The 10,974-nt window shown below is 56.2% G+C and overlaps 1 protein-coding gene across 1 annotated transcript; it reads right to left on the bottom strand.

The window, feature by feature from the left end:
- Window positions 1-4,037: 4,037 nt before the first annotated feature.
- On the bottom strand, window positions 4,038-10,712 carry PSMF1 (proteasome inhibitor subunit 1). Its single transcript, XM_074553359.1, has 7 exons — window positions 10,528-10,712; window positions 9,349-9,501; window positions 8,769-8,851; window positions 8,018-8,194; window positions 7,197-7,250; window positions 5,205-5,363; window positions 4,038-5,086 (listed from the first exon to the last, which is right to left on the bottom strand). The coding sequence occupies exons 1-7, from the start codon at window positions 10,654-10,656 to the stop codon at window positions 5,035-5,037; spliced, it is 807 nt and encodes a 268-aa protein (XP_074409460.1). The 5' UTR covers window positions 10,657-10,712; the 3' UTR covers window positions 4,038-5,034.
- Between the last annotated feature and the right edge of the window lie 262 nt (window positions 10,713-10,974).

The following is a 10,974-nucleotide window of genomic DNA, read 5'->3' as shown; positions in this document are numbered from 1 at the left end:
GCTGAGCCCCCCAGCCCAGCCTCCCGAGGGGCCCGGCTCCTAGCTGTGCGCACCCCAGGGACCCCTCGCCACTGGCAGAAACGGGGTCCCCCTGCTGCACTCCAACACCGATACCATTGGGGGAAACTTTGCCTACACCAGCCTTCAGCCAGCATTCTCACCTCCTTGAACCCTTCCTGAACGGTGCTCTGGCCCAACAGCACCGGACTGATGAGGCTTTGGGGTACTCCACCAGACTGCATGGCCCGGGTTGTTCCCTGCCACCAGCACTGGGACAGCATGGCCTTGGGACCTCCTGTCGCCTCCCCAGCACCTTCCTGGATGGGATCCTGCCACCAGCATCATGGCAGTTGGCACAGCCAAGGCAGCCATGGGATTTCTGTGCCATGGTCGGTTGCAGCCTGGGCTGGATGTGAGGCTGAGCTCCTTCCCACAGCCAGGACCTGACTGCTCTTCCCTACAGACCTGTTTCTGCCATCAGTGACCATTTTTAGCAATAGTTTCCTGTAAAACTCTGGCACAGCACTGGTGCTTGCACTGCTTTGGGCAGAAGAGGAGGCAGCAAGCATACCCACCACCTGTGGGGTGGGGTCCAGCCCCCTGCCACCCCCCAGCCCTCACAGCCCACCAGCTCCATTCCGCACAGCAGGATGAAGGCCAGGACACGCCTGCACCGTGCCAAGCATCCCACTACCACCAGCAGCCCTGGAATGGCCTCTTCCAAACCCATGGTGCTCTGTACAGAGGAGAGTGGATGATTCTCAGTGCCTCGTGGTGGCTGTGTCCCACACTGGCCTGGCAGTGCTGCTGCTGGGGTGTCCCCAGGCTGGCCTTTCTGCTGATTCAAGGCCATTGTCTGTGGTGTGAAGGCAAAATTGCATCTCGGGAATTAAACATGAAGCGTCATTAAAGCACAATGTTCTGTGGAAAGAGAAATGGGTATGAGCAGTGTGCTGGGAAAGGGAAATAATTATCCCATTGGAAAATGCAGACCCACAAAAGGTGCTGTTTATCATGAACTGCCACCAGTTTTCAATCCATCCCATAAGCTACTCACTTCAGACATTCTCAGGCAGGGACAAGTCCCTCCAGACAGCCTGACACAAAGAAAAGGGATTTTTACATCACCAGCCACGCTCTGTACTTATTGTAGGATCCCAAGGAACAACTCTGAATCACCTCACACCTGCAATCCTGGCACCCAGGCGCCTTTCCTTGGGATGAAACCACACTTGGAGTGAAATGGGTGGCTGTGCCCCACTGTCCCCAGACAAACACTACCTGTCCCCAACAGCCCTGGGACAAATGGCTTTAATTTGAGGGGCCAAATGAAGGGTCCAGGGAGAATACGGAAGGGTAAATGTCATTGTGGCTGTCACTGAGGAGCTCTAGGGTGGAGGAGGGGATGATGCTGTGGGAGGGAGGGAAGAGAGGGAAGGAAAGGGAATAAGAGAAAAAAGGGAGAAAGGGGGAGCTCTGAGTCTTCCCAAGCAAGGCTGTGCCCTGAGAAGGCAGATGTCCCTCCTGCAACTCAGCACTGGCCCTGCATTTCTGGATTAGTAAAATAAACCCGTTAGATGGAGAAATCATCCTCATCCCTTTTTTGTTGCTTTAAATAAGATGGAAGGAGTGTTTTCAAGATGAAAAGCTGAGCCTGGTGAAGGTTACAGCTGTTAAGCACCTGCTCTATGTGAGCACAAGGAATACTCCCATGGATTAGGCCATGAGGCTGCTCAAGAAACTGCAGGAAGGGGCTGTTATTGCTTTGTCAGCACGTTGCTGGACTGTGCCTTGAGTCCCTGCAGGACTGGGGGAAGCCTCTACATATATAGAGATATATTTACAATGAGCAAACCATGAAGGAACAGCACAATTAAAGTAGATTCTGCACTGAGACCTCCAGGGCTGGGATGTGATCTCGTACACAACCTCCCCCAGCCTGAGGTGTAGGGTGGCTGTGGCAGAGAGACATGGAGCTGTCTGACCTGGCTGTCCCTTCATCACTCTGGCAGGCACTGGGAAAGAGGCACTACCATGTGGTGCTTAATGTGCAGGGGAGTAGTAGGAAGCAATCCAAAATATTTCAGAGTGCTGAGAAAAATCTGGCTGGGAAAGGCTGATGCTGTGCAGCCTGACTGGAAGGAGGGTCAATGGCTCTCCAGTCCCACAGTGCTGGTGTTTTGGGGGTGTCTTTCTTTGTGCCAGGAGTGAGCAAAGCAAGCAGGGAGGGCCCAGAGTGCCTTTCCCAGTTCCATATCACGGGGGCTGCTTTGTTTTCCTGCTGGGCCACACACACGGCCTCCCTGTACCCAGGATCCAAGGATGCAGCGCCGGCTGCAGGGTAATTAGCAACGCCGGGGGTTCTGCCATCCCATCGGGAGCAGGCAGGCAGGTGCTGTGGGCTGGGCGGGCTGGCAGATGGCCTGAAGGACTCTCTGGGGATCCTGAGCCATTACCAATAATCCAGTGCCTCTCTTCAAACGTGTAGTGGAAGTGCTGCTGCTGGAGGAGGGAGCTGAGCCTGTGCCAAGACCGCACACCCAGCCCCAGCCACTCCTCGCAGCCTCCCCATAAAAATTAACGCGGGGTGTGTTACTGTGCTCCCGTGCATGTTAATATTTCCTGGGGCTCAGGGCACAAACAGCAGTGCTGGGGACAGGGACACGTGGCTGAGGGCCTGAACTGTCCCCCCTGCTGGAGGGAGACCTGGCCCTTGCATCCACTGCGGAACAAACCCACAATGGGGGCAGCTGTCCCCCAGCCACTCTCAGGGAACGGGGTTTGTGCTGGCCACAAGCCCTACGGATGGAATAAGGAATGTGCTTGAGATCACTGGTCCTCAGGAGTCACCTCTGCCATGCTCCAGCTCCTTTAGTGGCAACTGTGGGGACACTCTCCTGTTCCCACTGTCCTGTGACATGGAGAGGAGGATCCTTGCCTCGCTTTACCCATCCTTTTTGGAGAGTGCATGGCTCAGCCCTGGAAGCCCAGAGGCTCAGGCAAAGGCCTGCAGCAGACACTTGTCCCCTTTGGAACCCACTCCCCTCCTCTGCCACCTGTTTCCCAGCTGCACAGCACCACGGAGCCGCCGGGGCCGGGCGCTGCAGACAAAAGCCGGTTCCTCGCCCTGCCGCAGCCTCTCCCGGCGCTGACTCGCTTTAATTAGCCCCATCAAAGCCGGCTGCGCCTCTCCCTCCTGGTAGGTCGCAGAACATGATTAATTCAGGCACAGAAAACAGCCGCCCCCTGTAGAGAGGGCCTCTCGATGAGGCCAAAGCTGTTTCCTCTCCCCCATCCAGTCTTTCAACCCCAACAGCAAGGTTGAGAGCTTCTTTCTCCTGGAAGGAAGCTGTGGATAGGCACAGGCTGTCCCAGGAGCCGGAGGGGACAATCAAGGGCCATGGCCTCACCGAGCCTGGGTCTCTCTCCATCCCTCCCATGCTACTCTGGTCATGGGCATTGCCCACAGCCCACCCGTGGGTCTGCAGTTGGGACCTTCCCCAAAAAAACTCTGGGTAGTGCAGTGGGTCTGGACTCAGAACCAGCCCCTCCACAAATGGGGATCCATGCATGAGCCCTGGGAAGATGCAGGAGTTGCTCCAATTCCTCCCAGCACCAGATTTCTCCAGCTGGTCTTCCCTGCTCCCACATGTGCAGGGCCCAGGGTGGCACACACACCATAACACAGCTTTATTAACTGCATTTGTAGGCAAAGAGGTTTTAAAAGGAAAAAGCCTTTTGGGAAAAGAGATAGATGGGGGGATCCCTTCCCCCTTTATATTTCTGCCAACGCAGCTGCGCGCAGTGTTCCAACAGCACTCAATGCCCCGGAGAGGCAATTACTGCAGGAGCAGGGCTGGGCTGCTCTCCACTTCATTTTCCTAATACAGTTACATCCTCTTGGAAAAGCACTGCTGCTCAGGGGAAGGTACAAAGCGGGTTCCCAACGTGAATCCTCTGCCTCGGGGAGGGCTCTGGGGCTTCCCTTTGCACAGTAGGGAACAGAGGGGCCACCCCAGTATGCACCAGCACAACACTGTTGTCAGGTTTTTATTTCAGTCTTATGAACATTCTTCCAAGAGATCAGACACGAGAAGAAAAACAGTTTGAGCCCCTGACAGGAAAGATGAGCTGCAGGCCCAAATCAACTGAGCTGGGGAATCTCTAGGGAAGGGAAGCTTCTAGACAGCTCAGGAGCCTAAGCCAAGCAGATCTCACCCATCCACCCCAATCCAGGCAGAGCCACACGAAACAACACTGGCAGTAGGAAAACTTGTTTGAGAAACCTCTTTTGCACAGCTCCCTCCCTCTTACTCCAGATCCATGCAATGCCCAGTGGGCACCCCTCACCACACTGCCTGCAGGGCTTCACAAACACCCCATGAAAAACACCATGGCTTCAGGGAAGAGAGGGGGCAAGGTGAGCCAGGAATTCAATCTATGTCTCTTCTCACACACATCAAAGACTTTTCTGGTGCTGCTCTTCAAAGCCAGCAAGCACAGCTGTAATCCCAGCTGCTGCTGGGGGTCTGCCCATGGAGACCCTGTGGGTTGGGCTTTCCAGCCCTTCAATAAGTGCCTTGCTCAGATACAGAGTAAGAGAGAACCCTACTCTGTGGGGAGCCTACTTCAGCTGTCTCTTTCAGGAGGTTGCTGTGGTTTCCTGCAGAGGAGCAGCAAGGAGCCAAGCTCCCTTCTCACACCCACCACTTGTGGGACCCCAGCAGCAAGCTCTGCCACCCCAGAGAAGCAGAGAAATCCCACAGCACCCAGGCTGTTCCCAGAGAGCCACACCCCACACTCCCACCTTGCTGGGTGCAAACAGCTCCCTCAGAGGAGCAGAGAAAGAAATGACCTACTACTGCCTCCTCTTCCATTCTGCAAACAGGGAAGCCTTTATAGCTGATGGGACACAAGGCAATGTGGCCCAAAACGGAGGAAAGGAAAACACTGCTGGAAAGATCACAGGAGTGAAGAGGCAAAGTGCCTCTGCTTCCCAGAAAACTTGTGCATGAGCAGCCACGTGGGGACTCCTCACATGAACATGTCATCGTAGCCTGGAGGAGGAAGGTGGTCAGGATCCGGCCTGGAAAGAAATTCAGAGCAAACAGAAGTGAGAGCTCAGGCCTGCAGCAGCAGGGATGAGCTGGGCTCCAGTGGCAGGCTGGGAGCAGGCTGGAATACCAGCATGGCCAAGGACCTACCCGGATCGCCCAACTCCTACGGGGCCAAAGGGGTCAAATCTGGCACCGGGTGGAACAGCTCCTGGGGGAAGCCGGCCTGGGATGCCTGAGGATGGGTCAATGCCAGGATGCGGGATGCCAGAGCGGAGAGGATCCACAATCATTCCCCCACCCCGACCTCTGGAGAGAGAAAAGGCAGAGAATGAGATGAGATTGGCACTAGAGAGAACTGAAGAAATGCTGAGCATGGGAACATGGGGTTAACCTGACACATGGCATGTGGGAAGGAAAGCTCCCAAGACCAGCCAGTGAAGCAGCCCATGGCAGGAAGACAGAGAGCCCTGCAGAGAATCCCAGAATTGTTTGACCTCAAAACTCATTTAATTCCAGCTCCCAGCCACAGGCAGGGCTATCTTCCACTAGACCAAGTTGTCCCAGGCCCCATCCAATCTTGAATACCCCTAGTGCTGGGGCAGCTACAGCTTCTCTGGATAACCAGAGGTCTGGGGCCTCATCATCCTCAAAGCAAAGAATTTCTTCCCAAAATCCAATCTCATTTGGCCTATTGTCAGTGGGAACCATTCCCCTTTGTTCTGCCACTTCAAGCGCTTGTCTAAAGTCCCTCTCTAGCTCTCTTGGGACTCCCTCTGGGCACTGTAAGGGCTCTAAGGTGTCCCTGAAGCCTTCTCTTCTCCAGGCTGAACAGCCTCAGCTCTCTCAGCCCATCTCCACAACAGAGGTGCTGGCTGCTCCCTCAAGAAGCACCAGACCTGCTTGCCCTCTCTGCAGACCCACATTCCATCCCTGCTTCCCATCCTGCCCTGGCAGTGTTGTAAGAGCCGGCTGGCTTCCCACAAGCCTTTCCAGAGAACTGCCTGGAAGTCATTTGCTGGCCACGGCGGCTCCTCGGAGCTGCCCCACGCTGCGAGTGCCATTCCTCACGGTCGGCTTTGTGCAAATGCGGCTGCAGCCTGCGGACACCGCTGCCATCGTACAAGTCATTAACAACCGTGCTAATGAGTTCCATTAGGCCAGAACAGCTGCCCAAAGTGCCCCGGGACAGCCAGGTCCCATGAGCATATTCCAAGGAGCCTGGGTCTCCAGTCCTGACACTGGCAGGTGTCAGCACGCAAATCTGCTTCCATTTACCATCTTTTTTTGTCATTTACAGAGAAATTCTCTGATGAAGCGCTGGAGGCAGCAAGAGAAACAGGGACACCCTTCCCCCAAAATGAATCCCCTCTCCTGGTGCAATCAGGTTTCCTTCCAGTCCCCCCAGCTCCAGGCCTCTCTTTCCAGCTGAGCAGGGACATTTTTAGCTGTCCCTTTTCTAGCCAAACCCATGGAGAAACAAGTCTTGCAAGAGGGGAAAAAATTCCATCCCCACAGGAGAGTGGTTCCAAAGAGGAGTCTCCTCTGGGCTGCAGGACACTCCACAACGACACCACAAGCTGGTTATTGTCTGACTGTGTGCTTTTAACTAGAGTGGAAGATGACAGGTTCTCCTTGCCTCACCAAACCAAATATCAAGGATATATCTGTGAAGCTCAGTCTCCCAGACAGCCCTGCCTCTGCCCAGGCTTTCTCCAAGTACCTCAGACAGCCGGGAGGCTTGAAACAGGACTTGAGAATCTGTGAACTCGGCTTTCAGCCTCCCCTTCTGCAGACTGCTGGGCTGGAGACACAGCAGCTGGTAACGGTTTAAATTAGAGGCTTACATTCACTTAACGACGTATTCAGCTTTGATTTACTGCAGGAATTACTGTGTGTTAAATGAATACAAGCTGATTATTAAACAGACACAGATTGCAACCTATCATCTATGCAAGAGACGGGATCTTATTACGATATTAGAACCATATTGAGCTTTAGCAACTGTCAATTGGTCCCTCACAATTTGCACTGAGCAACTGCCCCCACTCAGAGACACTTGGCTGGATATGTTTTGGTGGTCTCCAACTACCCCACATCCCCCAAAGGCAGAGCAGGGTGTGCTTCAAGAGCCATACTCACCCAAAAGGGTCCAAGTCTTCCCCACCAACAGCAAAGGGACTCAAGGGGGAAGGCCTGAAACATGGAACACAGAAAATTGTTCAGGAAGAGCAGAGAGGCTGCATGCAGCTGTGCCCATGGGTGCTATCCCATGGCAAACACTGCTGCACCTGGAGGGCCCTGGGATCTGTGGGGCCCTGCAGGAGGGGGCTGCCATTGGGAGCATTCCCTGCTCCAGGGCGCTGCTGGATGAGGACATTGATGTGTGTGGCAGCAGCTTGCTGAGATAAAGGGTAATGCTGTTGTTCCCACTGCTTGGAGCAGGAGCTGTCCATGTATATCAGCAGCTTCCATGTCAGGGGATCCCTAAGCAGTGCTGGGCTAGGCCTGGCTCTCCAGCATGTCCCAGACAGAGACATAATCCCACTTCAGGAGTGTGGGGACACTGGTGCTGGGTGCACCTCTGGTGTCCCTCCCAAAAGCTGCTCGGCCACACAATGACACTGTCCTTCCCACTGGTGTCCTTGCTCTGCCAGCCCCAATGGTCCCTCAGCCAGCAGGAGCAGGGCCGCTGTCCTTCACCCCACACCTCACCTCCCAGCCCCAGCCTGTTCCCTCCTGGGTTTGTCAGTCCAACATGCAGCTCCAGAGCAGCCCATCCCTCTCCAACAACCAAATCAAACCCAAGTGTCCAGGCTGATCCAGCTGGGGAAGGTCTGGATCCTTTTCACTCCCCATCCCACATGTGCAAGATGGGGACCTGATGTGTAGTTTGGGGAGCTGTGCCAGGACCACATCCCCTCTATCAGGGGGCTCTCAGCAGGCACACACTCTCTCCTCACCTGTGTGGGGCCCTTGCACCCATCGGCTGCCGGGGAGGGAGCCGGAGCGGGTTCTCATCCCAGGGCACATCCTCTTTGGGCTCAGGCTCCTTTCTGCCCTTTCCTGCAGGGGGCCCGAGGGGAACAATGATGCCTGAAGTGATTCTTGTCCTCAGCTCCTCGGTGTTCTTGTACACCCTGCAGCAAGGAGAGGGAAGGCAGTGGGGTGGGGTGGCCATGGCACCAGGACATGGAGTGCTGAACAAGCTGCACCAGGCACAGGGAGGGGTCAGACAAGCCCAAAGTGTCGCTGGCACAAAACATGTCCCCCACTGGCAGCACAGAGAGTAAAAACACACAAGGGCACCATTTACCATTTACCCCATTCCAGTGCCACCCAGCCACTCCCTTCTGCTCCAACCCAACCAGTCTGCACTGGAGGAAAGCACATGACACTGTGGATGTGGCTGAAGTTGTCACATTCCTGGGCAGTGTCCACCCAGCACAATGCTCTGGAAATAAATGTGCTGGCCTGGCCTGTTCCCAGGTGGGATGGCCTTCCCCTGGGCTCCAACCCATGATCCCACTGTCCTCTACATCTCTCGTGCCAGTGTAGAGGAAGGCAGGGAACAGAGTTCTGCTGCATTTCAGGGCTGGCCTGGTTCTGGACTGGGGAGTAAGTCCTCCAGCTCCTCCCAACCTGATTTCTGCCCCCCTCTCCATGCCAGTAAGAAATTTGCTCCTGCAGAAAATACCAAGAAACTGAAATTACTTGTGGAAATCGTCCAGGTGCTCTGAGTTGATGTAGTCAGCCACTGCCAAGGTCACATCTGCGACCTTCTGAGATCTGCGATCCTGGAAAAGCACAGGTAAAGCACAGTGAGCAGCCTGGCAGAGCTGGGAATGAGGGACACAGAAGCTACAACAACAGCCCCAGGACTGGGATACAAGGAATGGGGGTCCACCTGCTTCCCACCATGTCCCTGTGCTGTGCCTGAATCCCCAGTGTACAGCAAGATTTTCCCTGCTCCCTCTCCCCAGTTCAGGGGGGAACACTGAGCAAAGCCACCCAGAGCAGCTGCTTGTTGGGGGCTGCAGAGAAGTCCTGAGCTGGGAAAGGGACAGAAGCAAGGCAGCTCCTGCACTGTCCCACTGCCCTGACACAGCCAGGGTTTGACCAGCTTCATGCTGGGCCACATCTGACACAAAAACACCCCCTGGGTCTGCCCTATCCTGAGGGACAAACACCACTTTCCAGGCAGAACAAGCAAAAGCCAACATTTAAGAAACTGTCCCTGGTGTTCTTTTCAGCCAAAGGACTTCAAACCCACAGGGGCCACATGTGTGCTCACCATGACATTGAGGATCATGCTGTCCTCCACCATGATGGCCTTCAGCAGCAGCTCATAGGCATCATCCATGGACTTGTAGCGCAGTGTGTACACCTCCTTGTTGGCTTCCCAGCCAGCAGGCAACAGCTCTGACTTCCTTTCATCAGGACCTGGCTGCAATGGAACAGACAGGCTGCTGAGACCCTGCCGAGGAGCCCAGCATGGCCTCCTAGGGCTGGGGGTCTTGTCTTGGCTGCACAGGGAGATACAGGAGGGAACTGAGGTCTCTGGGAGGGGACCCCTCAATGCCTTCCAGGTTTTGACAGGACAAACAGGGATTTCCTACAGGCTGGCCCTGTCTGCTTGCCAGCCTCCCACAGCATCCCTGCACTGGAAGAGAAGGACATGACCAGCAGGAGGAGGTCACAAATACCCACACAGGAGACAATGTTCTTCGCTGTCAGACACCTTTCACCTCCGCAGCATGATACAGAGCTGTCTGGGGCATGAGGGAAGGCTGTCATTATGTCTGTCCCAACCCCATATCAGTGTTTCTGGGGGAGCCCTGCCCTACACTGTCCCCTCCTATGGTACAGGGGAGAGTTCTCTGCTGTGACAGTGCCCTGCGCTCCCCATTACCCTCCAACATCTCATCAGGCACTCTCCCAACACCCATCAGGATCCCAATTCACTAAATCCCCAGAATTAGACTGCCCCACCCTCTGATATTGCCCCAGTACATTTCCTCCTCAGCACTGGACTGGACACCTCCCTTTTCTTACAGACTTCTGCCTCACCACCAAGCTCCACTTAACACTATACTAACTCGCTTACTGGAGTTATCAACACCGTCAGGATCTCCTGTCCTGCGACATCCCCCTGCATCACGACCCTCGGCGCCCCCAGTACCGGGATCCTCTCAGCACCGCCATTATCCCAAGAGCGGGGCCCCCCTACAGCACCGGGACCCCCCAACACCAGGACACCCCCGCCCCGCAGTCCCTCAGAGAAGTACTGAGGCCCCCCGCCCCCGCACCGGCCCGGGTGCCCCCAGCACAGCCGGCGCCGCCCAGTTCCCCTGGCCCAGGCAGCGGTCGCCCGGCTCGACAGCACGGCGCCGGCGAGCGGCGCTAGGAAAGGCCGAGGCTTCACCGCGGCCTACTAGGCCCTTGCGGCGGCGCACCGCGGCTCGGGCCGTACCTGGTCGCCAGCACCCAGGCAGCGGTAGCCGTGCCGAATCAGCTCCCAGTGGATGCCGCAGACCAGAGCGTCCTGCGGACGGGAGATGGCGGGCCTGGCCCAGGCGTACAGCGGCTCCAAACCGGCCATGGCTGCGGCGGCCGGGGCGGAGCCGGGCCCGCACCGCCCCTCGCTAGAGGGCCCCCGTCCGCTGCGCTGGGCCCGAGCCGCCGCCTGCGGCCGCGGGGCCGATGCCTGTGCTGTTGTGCTCGGCAGTGCTGAGGCTCTTCGAGTTCTGGGGTCGGTTTCGGGCCCCCCAGGACAAGAAGGACATTGAGGGGTTGCAGCAGAGAAAGGAATGGAGCTGGGGAAGGGGCTAGAGCACCAGGAGTACATGGGGAGCTGGGGGGACTCAACCTGGAGAAAGGGAGGTTCGGGGTGGTTCCCTCTACAGCTCCCTGACAGGAG

This window comes from Zonotrichia albicollis, chromosome 17 (genome assembly GCF_047830755.1).
Source record: "Zonotrichia albicollis isolate bZonAlb1 chromosome 17, bZonAlb1.hap1, whole genome shotgun sequence".
In the NCBI taxonomy this organism is placed as follows: domain Eukaryota; kingdom Metazoa; phylum Chordata; class Aves; order Passeriformes; family Passerellidae; genus Zonotrichia; species Zonotrichia albicollis.
The sequence above is the reverse complement of the archived record's forward strand: the minus strand, read 5'-3'. Positions and strand labels throughout refer to the sequence as shown.

Bases quoted from the DNA above. Each gene is read 5' to 3' on its own strand.
- PSMF1 (XM_074553359.1), bottom strand. From the start codon at position 10,656: ATGGCCGGTTTGGAGCCGCTGTACGCCTGGGCCAGGCCCGCCATCTCC. The intron at 8,852-9,348 runs GTGAGCACACAT...GTGCTTTTCCAG, and splicing joins GCATGATCCTCAATGTCATG to GATCGCAGATCTCAGAAGGT. The intron at 5,364-7,196 runs GTGAGTATGGCT...TTCTCTCTCCAG, and splicing joins GAAGACTTGGACCCTTTTGG to AGGTCGGGGTGGGGGAATGA.